Source organism: Ambystoma mexicanum, chromosome 13 (assembly GCF_040938575.1).
Source record: "Ambystoma mexicanum isolate Mex_15411 chromosome 13, UKY_AmexF1_1, whole genome shotgun sequence".
NCBI classification, from domain to species: Eukaryota; Metazoa; Chordata; class Amphibia; order Caudata; family Ambystomatidae; genus Ambystoma; species Ambystoma mexicanum.
Genome location: NC_090938.1, coordinates 730,857,443 through 730,880,600, shown reverse-complemented (window position 1 = coordinate 730,880,600; position 23,158 = coordinate 730,857,443). Strand labels below are relative to the sequence as shown.

General features: G+C 51.1%; 1 protein-coding gene across 2 annotated transcripts in view; it reads right to left on the bottom strand.

Moving 5' to 3' along the window:
• The window catches only part of CYP21A2 (cytochrome P450 family 21 subfamily A member 2), a 136,224-nt gene extending 113,427 nt beyond the window's left edge, over positions 1-22,797 (bottom strand). For both annotated transcript variants that reach the window (XM_069634955.1, XM_069634956.1), the window contains exons 1-3: positions 22,565-22,797; positions 16,782-16,871; positions 5,357-5,511 (exon numbers count right to left, since the gene is read on the bottom strand). In XM_069634955.1, coding sequence (XP_069491056.1) covers positions 5,357-5,511; positions 16,782-16,871; positions 22,565-22,784 — 465 coding nt within the window. In that variant the 5' untranslated portion in view covers positions 22,785-22,797. The remainder of the gene's footprint in view (positions 1-5,356; positions 5,512-16,781; positions 16,872-22,564) is intronic.
• Positions 22,798-23,158: the final 361 nt, after the last annotated feature.

The window sequence follows — 23,158 nt, the reverse complement described above, 5'->3', positions numbered from 1 at the left end:
AGTGGGACACAGTACAACAGTAACCACAGATGAATGGGGACCTAGTGAGTGGGAGAGAGCCGTGTGGGACACAGTTCACAGTACAACAGTAACCACAGTGGATGGGGACCTAGAGAGTGGGAGAGAGCCTAGTGGGACACAGTTCACAGTACATAGTAACCACAGTGGATGGGGACCTAGAGAGTGGGAGAGAGCCTAGTGGGACACAGTTCACAGAACAACAGTAGCACATTGGGTGGGACCTATAGAGTGGGAGAGAGCCTAGTGGGACACAGTACAACAGTAACCACAGATGAATGGGGACCTAGTGAGTGGGAGAGAGCCGGGTGGGACACAGTTCACAGAACAACAGTAACCACAGATGAATGGGGACCTAGCGAGTGGGAGAGAGCTGTGTGGGACACAGTTCACAGTACAACAGTAACCACAGTGGATGGGGACCTAGAGAGTGGGAGAGAGCCTAGTGGGACACAGTTCACAGTACATAGTAACTACAGTGGATGGGGACCTAGAGAGTGGGAGAGAGCCTAGTGGGACACAGTTCACAGAACAACAGTAACACAGTGGGTGGGACCTATAGAGTGGGAGAGAGCCTAGTGGGACACAGTTCACAGTACATAGTAACCACAGTGGATGAGGACCTAGAGAGTGGGAGAGAGCCTAATGGGACACTGATCACAGAACAACAGTAACCACAGATGAATGGGGACCTAGCGAGTGGGAGAGAGCTGCGTGGGACACAGTTCACAGTACAACAGTAACCCCAGTGGGTGGGGACCTAGAGAGTGGGAGAGAGCCAAGTGGGACACAGTTCACAGTACACAGTAACCACAGTGGATGGAAACCTAGAGAGTGGGAGAAAGCCTAGTGGGACACAGTTCACAGTACAACAGTAACCCCAGCGGGGTGGGGACCTAGCGAGTGGGAGAGTGCCTAGTGGGACACAGTACACAGTACAACAGTAACCACAGATGAATGGGGACCTAGTGAGTGGGAGAGAGCCGTGTGGGACACAGTCCATAGAACAACAGTAACCACAGATGAATGGGGACCTAGCGAGTGGGAGAGAGCTGTGTGGGACACAGTTCACAGTACAACAGTAACCACAGTGGATGGGGACCTAGCGAGTGGGAGAGAGCCTAGTGGGACACAGTTCACAGAACAACAGTAACCACAGTGGATGGGGACCTAGAGAGGGGGAGAGAGCCTAGTGGGACACAGTTCACAGTACAACAGTAACCACAGTGGATGGGGACCTAGAGAGTGGGAGAGAGCCTAGTGGGACACAGTTCACAGTACATAGTAACCACAATGGATGGGGACCTAGAGAGTAGGAGACAGCCTAGTGGGACATAGTTCAGAGTCCAACAGTAACCACAGTGGATGGGGACCTAGAGAGTGGGAGAGAGCCTAGTGGGACGCAGTTCACAGTACAACAGTAACCACAGTGGATGGGGACCTAGAGAGTGGGAGAGAGCCTAGTGAGACACAGTTCACAGTACAACAGTAACCACAGTGGATGGGGACCTAGAGAGTGGGAGAGATCCTAGTGGGACACAGTTCACAGTATAACAGTAACCACAGCGGATGGGGACCTAGAGAGTGGGAGAGAGCCTAGTGGGACACAGTTCACAGTACAACAGTAACCACAGTGGATTGGGACCTAGAGAGTGGGAGAGAGCCTAGTGGGACACAGTTCACAGTACAACAGTAACCACAGTGGATGGGGACCTAGAGAGTGGGAGAAAGCCTAGTGGGGCACAGTTCACAGAACAACAGTAGCCACAGTGGATGGGGACCTAGAGAGTGGGAGAAAGCCTAGTGGGGCACAGTTCACAGTACAACAGTAACCACAGATGAATGGGGACCTAGCGAGTGGGAGAGAGCCTAATGGGACACTGATCACAGAACAACAGTAACCACAGATGAATGGGGACCTAGCGAGTGGGAGAGAGCTGCGTGGGACACAGTTCACAGTACAACAGTAACCCCAGTGGGTGGGGACCTAGAGAGTGGGAGAGAGCCAAGTGGTCACAGTTCACAGTACACAGTAACCACAGTGGATGGAAACCTAGAGAGTGGGAGAAAGCCTAGTGGGACACAGTTCACAGTACAACAGTACCCCCAGCGGGGTGGGGACCTAGCGAGTGGGAGAGTGCCTAGTGGGACACAGTACACAGTACAACAGTAACCACAGATGAATGGGGACCTAGTGAGTGGGAGAGAGCCGTGTGGGACACAGTCCTTAGAACAACAGTAACCACAGATGAATGGGGACCTAGCGAGTGGGAGAGAGCTCTGTGGGACACAGTTCACAGTACAACAGTAACCACAGTGGATGGGGACCTAGCGAGTGGGAGAGAGCCTAGTGGGACACAGTTCACAGAACAACAGTAACCACAGTGGATGGGGACCTAGAGAGGGGGAGAGAGCCTAGTGGGACACAGTTCACAGTACAACAGTAACCACAGTGGATGGGGACCTAGAGAGTGGGAGAGAGCCTAGTGGGACACAGTTCACAGTACATAGTAACCACAATGGATGGGGACCTAGAGAGTAGGAGACAGCCTAGTGGGACATAGTTCAGAGTCCAACAGTAACCACAGTGGATGGGGACCTAGAGAAGGGGAGAGAGCCTAGTGGGACGCAGTTCACAGTACAACAGTAACCACAGTGGATGGGGACCTAGAGAGTGGGAGAGAGCCTAGTGAGATACAGTTCACAGTACAACAGTAACCACAGTGGATGGGGACCTAGAGAGTGGGAGAGATCCTAGTGGGACACAGTTCACAGTATAACAGTAACCACAGTGGATGGGGACCTAGAGAGTGGGAGAGAGCCTAGTGGGACACAGTTCACAGTACAACAGTAACCACAGTGGATTGGGACCTAGAGAGTGGGAGAGAGCCTAGTGGGACACAGTTCACAGTACAACAGTAACCACAGTGGATGGGGACCTAGAGAGTGGGAGAAAGCCTAGTGGGGCACAGTTCACAGAACAACAGTAGCCACAGTGGATGGGGACCTAGAGAGTGGGAGAAAGCCTAGTGGGGCACAGTCCACAGTACAACAGTAACCACAGTGGATGGGGACCTAGAGAGTGGGAGAGAGCCTAGTGGGACACAGTTCACAGAACAACATTAGGCATGGCCGAAACTACGGCCATGGGAGGGGGGGTTCTCCTCGGATTTTGTCTCCATACCAGTTCTTTCTTAGCGCTGCAAGCTGCCCCTCTGTAGCGTATTCAAAAGCCTGTTTCTCTAAAGCTGTTGCATTGGTGTCCAGAGCGCAAATGCAGATGTCCTGGTTTTGCCGGCACTGTCATGGAATTAGGCGCTCTGTCCCTCTGTTTTTTTTCATTGAAAATCACATCCCGATTTTGGGGAGGGGACAGGTGACAGTGCAGAATTCAAGTTGCAACGCAGTGAGAGTATAAATCTGTCCTCTGACCTCAAGGTAAAGCACAGTGCCATACCTCTCACCCTTTCCAGTCCCTATGGCGGGTGACAGCAGAGAGATTGTGTTTTAGGCGTGTGACAGCCCATTGAAGTGTACACCAATAAGGGGCTTGGCAGGTGACAGCCCATTGAAGTGTACACCAATAAGGGGCTTGGCAGGTGACAGCCCATTGAAGTGTACGGACAGATAAGGGGCTTGGCAGGTGACAGCCCATTGAAGTGTACGGACAGATGAGGGACTTGGCGGGTGACAGCCCACTGAAGCGTATGGACAGATAAGGGCTTGGCAGGTGACAGCCGTTGAAGTGTACGGACAGATAAGGGGATTGGCGGACAGCCCATTGAAGTGTACGGACAGATAAGGGGCGTGGCGGGTGACAGCCCATTGAAGTGTACGGACAGATGAGGAATTTGGTGAGTGACAGCCCATTGAAGCATATGGGCAGATAAGGGGCTTGGCAAGTGACAGCCCATTGAAGTGTACGGACAGATAAGGGGCTTGGCGGACAGCCCATTGAAGTGTATGGACAGATAAGGGGCTTGGCGGGTGACAGCCCATTAAAGTGTACGGACAGGTGAGGGACTTGGCGGGTGACAGCCCATTGAAGCGTATGGACAGATAAGGGGCTTGGTGGACAGCCCATTGAAGTGTACGGACAGATAAGGGGCTTGGCGGGTGACAGCCCATTGAAGTGTACAGACCAATAAGGGGCTTGGTCGGACAGCCCATTGAAGTGTATGGACAGATAAGGGGCTTGCCGTGTGACAGCCCATTGAAGTGTATGGACAGATAAGGGGTTTGGCGGATGAGAATGAATGGATCCCATGGCAGGTGACACCCGCCATAAGCGTGTAAATTGAGAGCTGTGGCAATGCTGGCTTAATTAACCGCTCTGAGATTTCAAGTGGAGACTTAGAGCCCGCGGCCTGTAGCGCCGGCCTATCAGGGAGCAGCCAGGCGCATTCACTGCCTGCTCTGAACACGAGCCCCTAGCCAGGCCCGCGATAACAATCATCAGAGCACAAGCTCCAGTGTGTTTAAAAGGCCTCACAGTCACATCCAAAAGTGCCCTGCTTCCATCCGGGGTAATGGCAAGCATCCCCCACACCTCATCGTGTTCCCACCACTCGAGTGTAGTCTTGGCAGCCACTGTCAAACGGTAAGCCTCGGTTTCTTTTGTTGGTGGCCTCTACCGGTTCCTAGTTTTGGCTATTAGGTAGCGCTTAAGTGCCTAAAGCAAAAACCATTGTACTGGAGTACAGCTATGTGGCACATGACGTGTGTGGAGGGGCACATAGCCCGTGTCATTTGGGATATATGTACTCAGCCGTTGACAACCCATGGCCATACACATGTCCATGATCATTCCCACCAATTACCTGTCTCTCCTTGTCCTAAACAAATCTTCCTGGGAATCCTCTGAGCTAGCTCTATCAAGCGGCAACATCAAACATGGGCCAGTCAGTGCTATTTCTAAGCTCTCAGCTGAGAGTAAATGGCTTAGTTGCAGGTATAAATGTGATAGAGGTGTAACAAAAAAGTACGTTATTCAAATGTGCCTGCAGCCACTTTCTGTATCTATTCCTGGAACCAAACTCCTGTTAAAAACACGCATTGGCAAAGCCCAACATTTTGGATTGTGTAGGTATTAGACAGGACTTCCCGGGCACTGCATCCCTACGCCCAGGTAATCACGTGATCTTTCAGCGGTTGCCATCTGATGGCCAGGTAGTACCGCGAGGGCACTGCCAGCAACCATGCCATTGTTCCTTGCGTGCCTGCCCACTATCCTTAGGGCTGAGCCAGGCCCCATCAGGGTGCCGTCCGCTTGCTCCTGGAGCCCCCGGCAGGATGCCCAGAGCCCACCAGCCCTTCCGTGTGCCCCACAGCTCCCCACCTGGCAGAGGTCCTGCGCTCCCTGGACAATGAGCGCCTCGAGGTTGGTGCGCTGGCAGCGCTGCAGGGAGGAGTGGGCCAGTCGCCGCTGGATCTTCCAGGCGGCGGTATAGTCGCCCAGGGACAGGTCCTTGCCGCCAAAAGATATCAGGTCGCCTGAAAGAAAAACAGAAAACACGCATTATGCTATAGTCAAGGAGGGAGGGCACCTCAGGGGCAACGCAGCGCAACACAGGATCCAGCGCTTAGAAACCACTCGTTGGCATTTCGCGCGTTATAAAAAATAAAAAAAAACATTAGAATAATAATGTCCACCGTCACAAAGCCTATGTCTTCTGATTAGAATACTAAAGGGTCAGAGGAGTACAGCAAATGCCATGGGTCCAACCCTTTGCCAGCCTGCAGGTACAGGGAGCCCTGCAAAGGCTATTCTGAACAGGTGACAGGAGAGGGTTGCATTTCTTTATGCATCTCCCATGTGGCAAGGTGCTGCCTTCTTTTAGCGGATTTCAACGCTCAGTGCTTACAGTTTGAGCCGTTTGGGGTGAAGCACCACCGATAAGCAGAAACTACTGCATTGACGATGGCATGTGAGGAGGGGCACACAGCTTGTAGGTGTTCTTTGGGTATTTACCCACCCATTGATGGTCCACGGCCATGTTAATCTTTATAGCCATTCCCACGCACTACCTGCCCAAAACACATCCTTTTGTGATCTCTTTGAGGGCGATGTATCAAGCAGTAACATCATTTTCCGGCCTGTCAAAGTTATTTCTAAGCGGTTAGCTGGGAGTAAATGGCGCCACTGCAGTTGCAAATGGCTACTGGTGTGATACAAATGTCTTAACCAAGCGTGCCTTCAGCTACTTCATTTACATCACTTCCAGGCGCAGACGTCCTGTTAAAAACAAGCAACAGCAAAGCCAACAGTTTTGCGCAGATAAACACTTTATTTCCCAGATGTTGCGATCTGATGGCCAGGTACTACCATTATACCAGTGCCTCGTGAATGCCTACCCTCTGCCGACACGAAGCCCAAACTGTTGGCTTTGCCAATGCTAGTTTAATAGTTGGCTCCCGCATCCTTTGCTTTTCAATCATGGGACATGTCTGTCCTATGTTGGTCTATGTGTCTCTTGTTTGGGCGACCCCCTGCTGATTGCATGTAAGTCTGGTTTTGATGTACATTGGGTTTAGCCTATTTCGAAGCCCTCCAATTCTAGGGAGCGTTAGGCACAGTGAGAAACAGAGACCCCGCAATTGTAGTGAACTGTGGAAGTCCTCTGCAAGGCAGGCCTTCTAGGTCTGCAGCCAATCACTGGGCCACTCCATCATCTATCGATTCCGCCGCTACATCGCCTTTCCATCACTAGAGTCCTTCTGGGCTTAGTCACTGCAGCACGTATCGATGTTGCCACTGCAGCAGGTGTCAATGTTGCCACTGCAGCACATGTCAATGTTTCCATTGCAGCACGTGTCGATGTTGCCACTGCAGTAGGTGTCGATGTTGGCACTGCCGCACGTGTCGATGTTGCCATTACAGCATGTGTCGATGTTTCCACTGCGACATGTGTCGATGTTTCCACTGCAGCACGTGTCGATGTTGCCACTGCAGCACGTGTCGATGTTTCCACTGCAGCATGTGTCGATGTTTCCACTGCAGCATGTGTCGATGTTGCCATTGCAGTACGTGTTGATGTTTCCACTGCAGCATGTGTTGATGTTGCCATTGCAGTACGTGTTGATGTTTCCGCTGCAGCATGTGTTGATGTTGCCATTGCAGTACGTGTTGATGTTTCCGCTGCAGCAGGTGTTGATGTTTCCACTGCAGCATGTGTCGAAGTTGCCACTGCAGCATGTCGATGTTTCCACTGCAGTATGTGTCGATGTTGCCACTGCAGCATGTGTCGATGTTTGCACTGCAGCACGTGTCGATGTTGCCATTGCAGCACATGTTGATGTTGCGTCGATGTTGTCATTGCAGCACATGTCGATGTTGCCACTGCAGCATGTGTCAATGTTGCCACTGCAGCATGTGTCGATTTTGCCATTGCAGCACGTGTCGATGTTGCCACTGCAGCACGTGTCGATGTTGCCACTGCAGCATGTGTCGATGTTGCCACTGGAGCACGTGTCAATGTTGCTACAGCAGCATGTGTCGATGTTGCCATTGCAGCATGTGTTGATGGTGCCACTGCAGCACATGTCAATGTTGCCACTGCAGCATGTGTCGATGTTACCACTGCAGCATGTGTCAACATTGCCACTACAGCACGTGTCATCTCGGGAGGATAGGACAGGGGCAACGTGCTCGCCTTGGAAGCAAGACGACACAGAGCAACACAGGTTTGATCCCCGGGTCCATGCTTAGAAACCTCTAGGTATTAAGCGCATTATAAATAACCATCATTACACCTGTCGATGTTGCCACTGCAGCAGGTGTCAATGTTGCCACTGCAACAGGATGTTGCCACTGCAGCATGTGTTGATGTTGCCACTGCTGCAGCACGTATCAATGTTGCCACTGCAGCATGTGTTGATGTTGTCACTACAGCACGCAGGGATGTTGCCACTGCAGCATGTGTCATCTCAGGAGGACAGCTCAGGGGCAATGCGCTCACCTTGGAAGGAAGACGATGCGGAGCAACACACATTCAATCCCCGGGTCTGCGCTTAGAAAGCTTAAGCGTGTTATAAATAACCATCATTAAATGTGTCGATGTTGCCACTGCAGCAGGTGTCGATGTTGCCACTGCCGACCGTGTTGATGTTGCCACTGCATCATGTATTGATGTTTGCACTGTAGCAGGTGTCGATGTTTCCACTGCAGCATGTGTTGATGTTGTCACTGCAGAAGGTGGGCATCTGTCGATGTTGCCACTGCAGCAGGTGTTGATGTTGTCACTGCAGCAGGTGTCAATGTTGCCACTGCAGCAGGTGTCCATGTTTCCACTGCAGCATGTGTCGATGTTTCCACTGCAGCAGGTGTCGATGTTGCCAGTGCAGACCATGTCGATGTTGCCACTGCATCATGTATCAATGTTGCCACTTCATCATGTGTCCATGTTGCCACTGCATCATGTGTCGATGTTGCCACTGAAGCAAGTGTTGATGTTTCCACTGCAGTATGCGTCGATGTTGCCACTGCAGACTGTGTTGATGTTTCCACTGCATCATGTATTGATGTTTGCACTGTAGCAGGTGTCGATGTTTCCACAGCAGCATGTGTTGATGTTGTCACTGCAGAAGGTGGGCATCTGTCGATGTTGCCACTGCAGCAGGTGTCGATGTTGCCACTGCAGCAGGTGTCAATGTTGCCACTGCAGCAGGTGTCCATGTTTCCACTGCAGCATGTGTCGATGTTTCCACTGCAGCAGGTGTCGATGTTTCCACTGCAGACTGTGTCAATGTTGCCAGTGCAGACCGTGTCGATGTTGCCACTGCATCATGTATCAATGTTGCCACTTCATCATGTGTCGATGTTGCCACTGCATCATGTGTCGATGTTGCCACTGAAGCAAGTGTTGATGTTTCCACTGCAGTATGTGTCGATGTTGCCACTGCAGACTGTGTTGATGTTGCCACTGCAGCACGCGTTGCTATTTCCACTGCATCGCGTGTCGATGTTGCCAATGCAGCAGGTGTCAATGTTGCCACTGCAGCACGTGTCAATGTTGCCACTGCATCATGTGTCGATGTTGCCACTGCAGCAGGTGTCGATGTTGCCACAGCATCATGTGTCGATGTTGCCACTGCAGCAGGTGTCAATGTTGCCACTGCAGCAGGTGTCGATGTTGCCACAGCATCATGTGCCGATGTTTCCACTGCAGCAGGTGTCAATGTTGTCACTGCAGCAGGTGTGGATGTTTCCACTGCAGCATGTGTCGATATTTCCACTGCAGCAGGTGTCGATGTTTCCACTGCAACAGGTGTCAATGTTACCGCTGCAGCATGTTTCTATGTTTCCACTGCAGTTGCCACTGCAGCAGGTGTCGATGTTTCCACTGCAGCATGTGCCAATGATTCCACTGCAGCAGGTGTCGATGTTGCCACTGCAGACCGTATCGATGTTGCCAGTGCAGACTGTGTCGATGTTGCCGCTGCATCATGTATCGATGTTGCCACTGCATCATGTGTTGATGTTGCCACTGAATCATGTGTCGATGTTGCCACTTCAGCGTGTGTCGATTTTTCCACTGCAGCGCGTGTCGATGTTGCCACTGCAGACCGTGTTGATGTTTCCACTGCAGCACGTGTCGCTGTTTCCACTGCATCGAGTGTCGCTGTTTCCACTGCAGCAGGTGTCGATGTTGCCACTGCAGCAGGTGTCAATGTTGCCACTGCAACAGGTGTCGATGTTGCCACTGCAGAACGTGTCGATGTTATCACTGCATCATGTATCGATGTTGCCACTGCATCATGTGTTGATGTTGCCACTGCAGCACGTGTCGATGTTGCCACTGCAGCATGTGTCTATGTTGCCACTGCAGCAGGTATTGATGTTTCCACTGCAGCAGGTGTCGATGTTGCCCCTGCAGCATGTGTCGATATTGCCACTGCAGACTGTGTCGATGTTGCCAGTGTTGACCGTGTCGATGTTGCCACTGCATCATGTGTCTATGTTTCCACTGCAGCAGGTGTCGATGTTTCCATTGCAGCATGTGTCGATTTTCCACTGCAGCAGGTGTCGATGTTGACACTGCAGCACGTGTCGATGTTGCCACTGCAGCAGGTGTCGATGTTGCCACTGCAGACTGTGTTGATGTTGCCAGTGTAGACCGTGTCGATGTTGCCGTTGCATCATGTATCGATGTTGCCACTGCATCATGTGTCTATGTTGTCACTGCAGACGTGTCGATGTTGCCACTGCATCATGTGTCTATGTTGTCACTGCAGACGTGTCGATGTTGCCACTGCAGCATTTGTCTATGTTGCCACTGCAGCATGTGTCTATGTTGCCACTGCAGCAGGTGTCTATGTTTCCACTGCAGCAGGTGTTGATGTTTCCCCTGCAGCATGTGTCGATGTTTCCACTGCAGACTGTGTCGATGTTGCCAGTGTAGACCGTGTCGATGTTGCCACTGCATCATGTGTCTAAGTTGGCACTGCAGCAGGTGTCGATGTTGCCACTGCATCATGTGTCTATGTTGTCACTGCAGACGTGTCGATGTTGCCACTGCATCATGTGTCTATGTTGTCACTGCAGACGTGTCGATGTTGCCACTGCAGCATTTGTCTATGTTGCCACTGCAGCATGTGTCTATGTTGCCACTGCAGCATGTGTCGATGTTGCCACTGCATCATGTATCTATGTTGTCACTGCAGACGTGTCGATGTTGCCACTGCATCATGTGTCTATGTTGTCACTGCAGACGTGTCGATGTTGCCACTGCAGCATTTGTCTATGTTGCCACTGCAGCATGTGTCTATGTTGCCACTGCAGCAGGTGTCTATGTTTCCACTGCAGCAGGTGTTGATGTTGCCACTGCAGCATGTGTCGATGTTTCCACTGCAGACTGTGTCGATGTTGCCAGTGTAGACCGTGTCGATGTTGCCACTGCATCATGTGGCTAAGTTGGCACTGCAGCAGGTGTCGATGTTGCCACTGCAGCAGGTGTCGATGTTGCCACTGCAGCACGTGTTGATGTTGCCACATCATCCCTTAGCCTGTAGACCCCACCAGACAGCAATTCAAGTTAGCCACTAGATCGCACACCAGCCAAACCCCGAGAAGGCATCTCAACTACACCACATCAGAATCGGGTCACTAAATCACGTGTGAACTAGAAGACTACACCCCTCCTAAAAAGCACAACGCACCTCGACTCTAGTCGAGCAAACCTCACTTTGCACAGCAGACGTCATGTCCAATTAAGGGAGTAAAGACATTTGTTATCAGTCTGAAAGCACGTTTCATTTTTAACTAGTGTACCATACCAGAACTTAGCACAAGATCACACGTCAACTGAGTCACTAGATAGCATGTCAATGTGGGTGCTAGACTGCGCCTGGCCTCTTAAAACATCCTTTCTCCCATAAAAATATCAACTTGCTTGCTAGGCCACAACTCCAGCGCCTCGATGCCTGCGGGCTGTAGCGCGCTCTATAAATGTAATAAATAAATAAATAAACTTAGGCGCTACACCGTATATACATCTTACCCCTGGAGCACTTTGCAACCTCGTCGCAAGATCACATCACTACACAATATCTCAACATAGTCACTAAACCGCATTTTAATCTAGCATATTTCCATGTTGTCATTAGACATCTCAGCACGACCACAAGACCACGTGTGAGCTTAGTCTCTACACCACATCTCAACTCAGTCATCAGACCACATCCCAACCTGGTTTCCGCAGCACACCCAGGGATCGCCACCAGACCCACTGGAGCAAAACCAATGGAGCGTGTTCCCTCCCGAACCCCCTTTCTTACCTCACGGAGTCTGGATCTGTCTCTGAGCCGGAGCGCACACTGGGTAGATACGCCGAGCGACAGGCTCCCTGCTGGGCTGCTGTAATGCCAAACTCCATAGAGTTCCTCACAGCCCGGCATGTGCCTCTCCGCCAATCACCACACCAGATAGTCGGTCAGATAGCAGAGTGAGCTACGCGCTCGCCCCTGATATCTATGTGCAGCCTGCTGTGGCAAGTTCGAATCCCGACAGGGTCAACTCAGCCTTTCATCCTTCCAAGGTCAATAAAATGAGTACCACTCTGTGGGATATTAACGTTTTCTGTTATTTCAGCGCCCTGCGGCCTATGGGTGTGTATGTTATATAAGAAATGCATTATTGCTATAAGACGACTACTGCCCATCTACCCTTGGTTTACCAACCCACTTCTTGCTCTGAGGTTGTCATGGGTCATTCTTTCCTTTCCCCCCCGAAAACATCTCCCTTCAATGCCCGCAAGAGGGAGCCACACTACCCCACTGTACAGTCAGAAGCAGGAAGGGAATCACAGATCCCCCCAGAAGGCAAAGGGGAGCTCAGAACCACCTGATTTGGGAAACATGTAGAAACTGAATTACTCATCCCTTAGACGGGCAACTTGAGATGCCTGAAAATCACAAGCCTGACCTGACAAACCCTAAAAGCCGAGTTACTCCCATTTGGTACAGGAGAACCTGAAATCTGAGCCGCTCGAGTCTAAAATGGGTGGTGCAGTCTCAGATCTGAAAGTCTAACACCAACAGCCACGAACCAGCCGGGTACAGAATCACATGCGGAAAATGGTGTCAGAAGAAGCAGGTCACAGCTGATGTGCGTAAAATGTAACAGGGACGGCGTCAGGGCCTTTCAGCTTTTTCAAATGAAAGGGCCTTCAAGCCCCAGGGGGCACAGCAACTGCCCCCATGTTGCCAATCAGCAGACTTGTACACAGCAAAATATTTCTTTCTCTATTTTCGTTCTGCAGCTTAAAATGTGTGCTTTGCAGCACTCATGTTACAAGCTGCATTTCCTGGAGTTCTTCCAGCTGTCAATTTCCACTGGATATATAGAAGTGTTATCACCTCATTGCCTTCTAACACTGCTTCTTCCACATCAGCCACTTGCTGACAAAGAAGGGGTTTATAGCTCTTCAGTGAGCATTTAGTGTTGAAGCTCCCTGCTGGCTGGCCAGCGGCCATTAACCTTCTGTTTGTCTTCATTGTAAGGAATGCACCCGTGGGGTGCCTGGGAGTGTAAGCAGGTGGCCCCCAGCCATCATGTTGAAATGGGACCCCACACATTTTCAGCCGCGCCGATTTGGATATTTGATGCTGAGTGGAGTATCAATTTCACGGACATGTTAGGGTGAGTTTCTCAAATTAACTGGGATTTCTGGGTAGCCAGATTGGAAGGTGATTGTATTCATATCGAGTGGCAATCTTTCATGCAATTGTGCCTGATTGATAGAGCCTACATCAACCTGAGGTCGCATCGAAGCACTTCTGGGGAATAGGAGAGAGGGAGAGAGAGATGAAGAGTAAAGAAGGACTCAGAAGAGGGGGGGGGGGTAAAATTCAATTTCTATTTCAGTTTCTTGCATTGCGCTTATGCTGTCCTGAGGCCATTTCAAAGGGCTGATGGGAAGAGGAGTTAGGAGAGAGGAGAAATGGAGAGAAGGCACCAGGAAGAAAAGGGTCACACTTGTTATGTCGGATAATTGTATGGCTCATTGGCTCTGACGTCACTTGCAGGATCTGAGGGAGAGAGGAGGTTAAAGAGGAGCGAAAGAATAAGCGTGGGCCACTGGGGGCTATGCTAGCGTCTGTCAGGCACTGTCTGGTTGTCTGTGGGGGGTTGTGAGAGACTCTTGGAGGCTGTGTGAGGCTCTTGGAGGCTATGTAAAGTTCATGTAGTCTGTGTAAGGCTCCTGGAGGCTGTGTGAGGCTCTTGGAGGCTATGTAAGGGTCGTGTAGTCTGTGTAAGGCTCCTGGAGGCTGTGTGAGGCTCTTGGAGGCTATGTAAGGGTCATGTAGTCGGTGTAAGGCTCCTGGAGGCTGTGTAAGGCTCTTGGAGGCTATGCTATGTAAGGGTCATGTAGTCTGTGTAAGGCTCCTGGAGGCTGTGTAAGGCTCTTGGAGGCTATATAAGGGTCCTGGAGTCTGTGTAAGGCTCTTGGGGGCTGTGTGAGGCTATTGTCGGGCTCTTGGATGCTATGCAAGGGTCATGTAGTCGGTGTAAGGCTCCTGGAGGCTGTGTGAGGCTCTTGGAGGCTGTGTAAGGCTCTTGGAGTCTATGCGAGTATCTTGGAGGCTCTTGGCGTCTATGCGAGTATCTTGGAGGCTCTGTGGGGCTCTTGGCGTCTATGCGAGTATCTTGGAGGCTGTGTGGGGCTCTTGGAGACGGTGTGAGCCTCTTGGAGGCTATGTAAGGCTCTTGGAGATGGTGCAAGCCTCTTGGAGGCCATGTCAGTCTTTTGGCGGCTGTGTGAGGCTCTTGGAGACTGTGTGAGCCTCTTGGAGGCTATGTATGGCTCTTGGAGACGGTGCGAGCCTCTTGGAGGCCGTGTGAGGCTCTTGGAGGCTGTGCAAGGATCTTGGAGGCTGTGCAAGGATCTTGGCTGCTATGTACAGTTTTGGAGTGGAGGCTGTGTAAGGCTCTTGGAGGCTATGTACGACTCTTGGAGGCTATGTAAGGGTCTTGGAGGCTATGTAAGGCTCTTGGGGGCTTTGTGAGGCTCATAAAGGCTATGTAAGGCTCTTGGGAACGGTGTGAGCCTCTTGGAGGCCATGTGAGGCTCTTGGAGACTGTGTGAGGCTCTTCAGGAAGATGTGTGACATTCTGTTGGAGGACACCCGCGGCTCTGCGAGGCTCTGTGGGAAGCTGCATGAGAAGATTAAGGGTGACAGTGGTTGGCTTAGTGCCACGAATTAATTTCTTGGCCATTCCGAACCACTTGAACATACTGCAAACAGAGACAAACAATGGCAGAGTCCAGAAAGTATGAACCGGGGAAGGTGTGAGCACCGCAGTGCACCCATTTCTGCCAGAGAAGAGAGATGCTGGCTGGTTACGCAGACCCCTGGGTGTTCACAGAGTCGTGGCACGTGTGCGATAGAAAGGTCCTGCTCACCATCCGTGCCACCTCATGACCGTAGGTTTATGCCCTATGCCTCAACATACCCCTGCTCCCTTACACCCCACAGGCCACACCTCTTACCTCTCTTAGGCCTCCATGTCTCGTGCCCCAGTCTCCCTTATGCCCCCAAATCGACTGCCCCCTTTCTCTTGCATTCCCCCACACTCTGCTATAGCCCACGTCAATTGCCTCGAGTCCCTTTACCCCAAATGCCCTACGTGCCAGTCCCTCCAGTCCCCATGACTTTTGCCCCCTCAGCCCATCCTGCCCCCACAGATTCTGCCTCTCAGGCCCTTCTGCCCCATATCATGTTCCCCTTCATGTGACCCCATACATCATGCATCTTCACGCCCCCCGTCTCCTGCACCAGGATTGCCCTTGCCAATTTCTCCTGCTTCTTCTGCCATCATGGCAGCATACCCCCTGCCCCCTTGCTCGCTCATGCCTCATGCAATCTCTACTCCCCCCTCATTCTCCTATCATGCCTCATGCAAACTCTACTCCCCCCTCATTCTCCTATCATGCCTCATGCAATCTCTACTCCCCCTCATTCTCCTATCATGCCTCATGCAATCTCCACTCCCCCCTCATTCTCCTATCATGCCTCATGCAATCTCTACTCCCCCCTCATTCTCCTATCATGCCTCATGCAATCTCTACTCCCCCCTCATTCTCCTTTCATGCCTCATGCAATCTCTACTCCCCCCTCATTCTCCTATCATGCCTCATGTAATCTCTACTCCCCCCTCATTCTCCTATCATGCCTCATGCAATCTCTACTCCGCCCTCATTATCCTATCATGCCTCATGCAATCTCTACTCCCCCCTCATTCTCCTATCATGCCTCATGCAATCTCTACTCCGCCTTCATTCTCCTATCATGCCTCATGCAATCTCTACTCCCCCCTCATTCCCCTATCATGCCTCATGTCCCCTCTACGCCCCCCTCATTCTCCTATCCATCCATACTGTATCCCCTGTGCCCCACATCCTCATGCACACACGTTTCTTGCTCCTCTGCGACTCCTGTCCCATAAAGTCAATTCTTGGCTGAGAAACTCAACATCTCCGGAGGCCAGCGCGCCACCAAAGACTACAACTGCGCCACCAAAGACTACAACTGCTCCACCAAAGACTACAACATCGCCAGGCTGGAAACACAGAACTGCCAGAGAGAAGAATCCATGACAACAGGCCTTTTCCTGCTGTGCACCCTGACCTTGGAGGACAGGGCCACTGAGGAGGCCCAATAAGGCTGAAACACGTGTATGGGGTTGCTGTTGGTACTCTTGTTCAGAGAGGAATTGCCATAGCATTTCGATGCTGGACTGCCCATGTGGGCGGGACAAAGACTGATATGCAAATGGATATTTCCCATCTGTGAAAGGTACAGTGAGCAAAAAGCGATGACTGCGAACTCTCATCTCAGAGCAGGTTATCATGCCATGTTCTTTCTGGAGAGGGGCGCCTGCTACCCTTTTTGAAAAAACAATATCTCAGATCAGGCTGGCCCCCTCCATCCTACACTTCAGGAAGGACCTGAAGGCACTACTCTATCAGCAACATCTCACCAATCCCTCTTCTCAACCCCAGAGCACCCCCTGGAGCCCTGCCATCCCCTGCTTCCCCTCCCCACACCACCTCCTCACCCTAATTGCAACTCCTGCCTTTGTCCAGCGTTTTGTGCTTCCGCAGCTAGTTTGGCGCTTGATAAATACCACACATAGTATTATCCCCTGTCCCTTGATCCGGCAGGACCACGCATCTCTGCTGCCCCTGCTCCCACACAAACCCACACCTCCTGATACGGCACCACCCCACATGTGCAACCCCCACATCTGCAGCCCCCTTTACCTGTGTAGCTCCGCGGCCTGCCAGCGAAATCAGACCACTTCTTCATGAGCGCCTCGCGAATCAGCTCGATACTGTTCAGGACCACGATATCTGGAGCAAAAGAGCAGGGTTCACTCATGGTAACCTTCACTCAAACATTCATTCAAGTGTGTGGTATGATGGGGAAAGAACACATTTCAGAAATACTAAGCCAGTCACCCAAACAAGATCCCAACATGGCGGCCAAAAGTGCCAAAATACAGAAAAGGTCAATACAAATATCCCATACCAGCAATTCGCTCCAGCAAAAGCACCATATCTGGTTAAGCAATTAGGACAACTGCACATTGCAGTTGAATCAGCTCTCATTCGACCCTTCATCCGACGAGCGAGCACAATAACTGGAGCAAAAAGATGAAAACATCACATTTCATAATGGATAACCATCAACTAGCCATTCACCTGTTCATTCAAACCCAAACTTAGAAACGCCCCATTTGACCTTTTCAAGAAGGGCACCCATTGATACGCCGCTAGGCTGAAATTGCCCGTTATTAGAACCGGGACTGGGGAATGGGGTTCAGGTATATTTACTTTTATATAGGTGGGGCATGGTCCCGATGAGGCAAATAAGTCACCCGTAGAATTTCCGTGCCCACCTTTAATGGATGACCACCATAATTGGGTGCTTGATATAGGCCAAGTAAGGTGAGAAAGACCCTCAGTAAAGGCTAAGTGGCCACAAAGAGTAGACCCCGAAGAGACAGAGGGACCCCCAGTAGACATTGTGTGGCCACAAAGAGTAGAGCCTGAAGAGAAAGAAGGACCCTCCCTAGACATTTATTGTCCAACATGTAAAATCCCTAGAAGGGAAGAAATGACTTTGGTAGAAGCTCTGTGCCCACCATGAATATATAGTGAGGGACAAGGAAGACTCTTGGTAGAAAGATGTGAGCCCCCCACTCTGGGGGTGTGAAAGAACCCCAGTAGAAGCCGTGCGCCCACCATAACTAGACCTTGGGGATAATAAGACCCTTAGTAGATGAATGCCCCTCATAAATAGACAATGGGGGATGAGCAAGACCATGAGTGCCAGCTGTGTGCCCACGCTGAATTGAGTCTGAGGGTGAGCAAGGCCCTCCGTAGAAGCTGTGTGCCTTACACAGTATACCTTGGTTTTCATGAAAACCCTCAGAAGGAGTTGCACAACTAAAACAGAGACCTTTGAACATGTGGCAGACCATAAACACATGTGTGCTCAAAATGTGTAGAAAAACAAAAGAGGTGATGGCTGGAAGTTTTAGAATATGTGTTATATATGTAAAACATGTTACGGTTATGAACATATTATTAATAAATAAAATAAATACATCTTAACCTCTGGCATTGCTCTGGGCAACCCCCCAGGCCATCGTGCTTCCCTGCCAAGCCATTACAAAAGGGGAAAGCCATATGCAATCTGGCTTGGTCCCACCCCAAAGATGTAGCCCAGCCCGAACTGCTGGGTCACATCCCTTCTGCACGAGACCACAAGCATCCCCAAACATGTTTCAGCTTTGTTGGGTGTCCTCAGTGAGGAGTAGCTTGGGTGTCTAGGCCCAGCAGGCACGGGACCCACATCTGGGCATACCCGTCCCACTCGGGGTGACAGTAGCAAAACAAAAGAGGTGATGGCTGGAAGGTTTAGAATACATCTTAACCCTTGGCATTGCTCTGGGCAACCCTCCAGACCATCGTTCTTCACCTGCCAAGCCATTACAAAAGGGGAAAGACCATATGCAAATCAGGCTTGGTCACACCCCCAAAGGGGTAGTCCAGCTCAAACTGCTAGGTCACATCCCTTCTGCACGAGAACACACGCATCCCCAGACATGTTTCAGCCTTGTTGGGTGTCGTCAATGAGGAGTAGCTTGTGTCTTTAGGCACAGCAGGCACGGGACTAACGTCTGGGCATACCCATCCCACTCGGGGTGACAAAGCAAGAACAAAGGGGTGATGGCTGGAAGGTTAGAATAAATCTTAATCTCTGGCATTGCTCTGGGCAACCCTTCAGACCATTGTTCTTCGCAGTTCGGGCTGGCCCCCTTTTGCCATGGCGCAGACGGGCTAAAAAAGAGTGGTATGGAAGGTTGCCCAGAGCAATGCCAGTGGTTCAGATTCATTCAAAACCTTCCACTCATTACTTTTGTGATTATAGTTTGTCTCACTATGCCCAGACGTGGGTCCCTTGCTAGCTGTGCCATAGGGAACCAAGCTGCACCTCACTGAGGAGGCCCAGGAAGGCCGAAACATGTCTGGGATTGCTTGTGTTTCCATGCAGACGGGGCCTTGCCTAGCAGTTCGGCCTGGGCTGCTACCATTGGCGGCAGTACTTGACTGATTTGCATATGGCTGGACCCCTTTTGCAATGGCGCAGACGGGCTAAAAAATGGTGGTGTGGAAGGTTGCCCATAGCAATGCCAGTGTTTCAGATTCATTCAAAACCTTCCACCCATTACTTTTGTGGTTATACTCAAAATGTGTAGAACCGGGGTCTTCAACCTTTGGTTCTCTAGATGCTTTTGACTATGAAGCACTATCCAGCGTAGTGAATAGTGTGGGATTATATGAATCATATAGCAAAACACTTGGGAGAGCTTCAGGCTGCAGACCAAAGGTGCAGAGCATGGAAGTTAACTGAAACCATCTAATGAAGTTAAGTGCCTACCATGATTAGGTCCTGACAGGTGAGAAAGACCCTCAATAGAAAGGGTGTGCTGATCACCCTTAGACCGTGGACCCTTTGAGGTGTAAGGATGTTGCGTAGATACCCCATATACAACATGTCTGAACCCTAACCAAACTTCCTGGGGTATGATATGAAAGTTTATTTATAACGCGCTTAATACCCAGAGGTTTCTAAGCGCAAAACCGGGGATCGAACCTGTGTTGCTCTGTGTCAGCACGTTGCCCCTGAGCTATCCTCCCGCCCAGGATGTGCAGTAGAAGTAGTGCAGCCAACACCATTACCCCCATGGTCATAGACCATTATGAGATGTTGGAGACCATGTTTAGATACTGCGTGCCCACCGTGATGGCCTTAGGGAGACTTGCTGGGTGAGGAAACCTTCTGCTGAAGTTGTGTGCACACTATCATTAGACACCATGTGTGAGAGACAGAAATGACAAGGACCTACATTAGATATAAAGGTTGAACTGCCACCATGAGCAGATTCTGAATGTTGAAACTGACGTAGAAGACTAAGCAGGAGACACTAACGTAGGAGAGTAAGCAGGGGCCCAGTAGAAGTTGTGCACAAGCCTTTTAACTATATTTTCACCAAGGTGTCAGAGAATAGGGAGAAAACTGAACTATACTTTTGCAGCCATCATGGGACCGCACCAAGGACAAAGCAATCTGTAAGAAAGATCTGGATTGTGCATATGGACCAACTTGGAATGCTTCTTGGCTTGCATGGGCCGTGGGAGGGTCTGAAACTTAACCAGGTGGATTCACTCTGAAATCTAGAAAAGAGCAAGACACACAACTTGCATGCACGAGGAGCCCTGAGCAGCACTCTCTGGGGATCTGAGACTCTGGCAGTAAAAGCTGGGCCAGCAAAATGTAGACCAGAGCCAGCCATAGACCTTGGTCAGGCTTGAAGCTCAGCCATTCGTAGACCCACAGGCAGACCTTGAACATAGCCATCCAAAGACCCTGGCCCGACCTACAACACAGCCATTCATACACCCTGACCAAGCCCAGAACACAACTAGCCAGAAATCCTGCCAAAGGCCCTGGCCAGACCTTGAACACAGCTATCCAAAGACTCTGGCCAGACCTACAACACAGCCATTCATACACCCTGGCCAGGCCTAGAACACAGTCATTCATACACCCTGGCCAGGCCTACAACACAGACATTCATACACCCTGACCAAGCCCAGAACACAACTAGCCAGAAATCCTGCCAAAGGCCCTGGCCAGACCTTGAACACAGCTATCCAAAGACTCTGGCCAGACCTACAACACAGCCATTCATACACCCTGGCCAGGCCTAGAACACAGTCATTCATACACCCTGGCCAGGCCTACAACACAGCCATTCATACACCCTGACCATGCCCAGAACACAACTAGCCAGAAATCCTGCCAAAGGCCCTGGCCAGACCTTGAACACAGCTATCCAAAGACTCTGGCCAGACCTACAACACAGCCATTCATACACCCTGGCCAGGCCTAGAACACAGTCATTCATACACCCTGGCCAGGCCTACAACACAGCCATTCATACACCCTGGCCAGGCCTAGAACACAGTCATTCATACACCCTGACCAGGCCTACAACACAGCCATTCATACACCCTGACCATGCCCAGAACACAACTAGCCAGAAATCCTGCCAAAGGCCCTGGCCAGACCTAGAACACAGCCATTCATACACCCTGGCGAGACCTACAACACAGCTATCCAAAGACCCTGGCCCGACCTACAACACAGTCATTCATAAACCCTGGCCAGACCTACAACACAACTAGCCAGAAATCCTGCCAAAGGTCCTGGCCAGACTTAGAACACAGCCATTCATACACCCTGACCAAGCCCAGAACACAACTATCCAGAAATCCTGCCAAAGGTCCTGGCCAGACCTTGAACACGGCCATACAAAGATCCTGGCCAGACCTACACCACAGTCATTCATACACCCTGGCCAGACCTACAACACACCCATTCATACACTCTGGCGAGACCTACAACACAGCCATTCATACACCCTAACCAGGCCCAGAACACAACTAGCCATAAATCCCAGCCAGAACTAGAACGCAGTCATCAATATACCCAGGCCAGACCTGGAAAATCAGCCAGTCATAGACCCTGGCCAGACCTAGAACACAGCCATCAATATACCCAGGCCAGACATGGAAAACAGCCAGTCACAGACCCTAGCCAGACCTAGAACACAGCCGTCAATATACCCTGACCAGACCTAGAACACAGCCATCAATATACCCAGGCCAGACCTGGAAAATCAGCCAGTCATAGACCCTGGCCAGACCTAGAACACAGCCATCAATATACCCAGGCCAGACCTGGAAAACAGCCATTCACAGACCCTGGCCAGACCTAGAACACAGCCATCAATATACCCTGGCGAGACCTAGAACACAGCCATCAATATACCCAGGCCAGACCTGGAAAACAGCCAGTCATAGACCCTGGCCAAACCTAGAACACAGCCATCAATATACCCAGGCCAGATCTGGAAAACAGCCAGTTATAGACCCTGGCCAGACCTAGAACACAGCCATCAATATACCCAGGTCAGACCTGGAAAATCAGCCAGTTATAGACCCTAGCCAGACCAAGAACACAGCCATTTATTAACCCTGGCTAGCTAAAAAAAACATACACCCGGCCCAGACTTAGAGCACAGCCAGCCATATATATACACTGCTCAAACCTCGAAACCAGCCATCAACAGGCACTAGCAACACCTAGAAAACAGCCAATAGTAGACTCTGGCTAGGCCGACAGCATAGCCATTTATTGAGCCTGGCTAGCTAAAAAAAATAGTCAGAAATACACTCAGAAAAAATAGTACCTCCAGAGACTAAACATACCTCGAAATCAGCCATCAACAAGCCTAGCAAAACCTAAAACACTGTCAGCCCTAGACCCTGACCAAGTAAAGAACTCGAGTCCAGCCCTAGACCTTGAGTACACCTAGAACTCAGGTAGCCATACACTTGGCCAGGTCTAGAACACAGCCTGGCCGGACAATGATGCCACGAGAACATGCGCAGAATACCAGGTCACTCACCATGGGCACCGAACCGGAGGCGGAAGATGGGGCCATGATGACGGGCCAGCTCCAGGAAGTGAATGGGCAGGTCCCTCCGGACCAGGTCCAGCAGGTTCCCAAGGAGAGGTAGGCCTGGTGGGGATGGGAGGCACCGGTCGCCACGCCCGTGCCTCCACCGTGCCCGGGCGAGGAGGCTCAACCAGACGAAGATGGCGAGCAGCGCGACCGTGGAGAACATGGCGCCTGTGACATGCCAGTGCCAGGGCCTCCACCCCGTTATATATCGTGGCGCTGTGGGGGTAGGACATGGCAGCAGCCTTGGAAGGATGGAGGGAGGCTGGGCATGGAAAGCGAGATGGCAGGGGGCAAGACGCCCAAACACCCATCAATCCAGCAATCTCACAAAGGAAAACAGCACGAGAGGTCGGCTCGACCTTGCTTCTGGAGAAGGCCTGCCCAGCGGTAAACAATGCACGCGACCGACGTGTCTGCACGTGTGCGGGCACACCCAAGACTCAGCACTCAGATCACGCTAGAGATCACGCGAAAGCAAAAGTAAAAAGCCACAGTATGCATACATGCCAACCCTCTCGATTTAGGCGGGAGACTCCC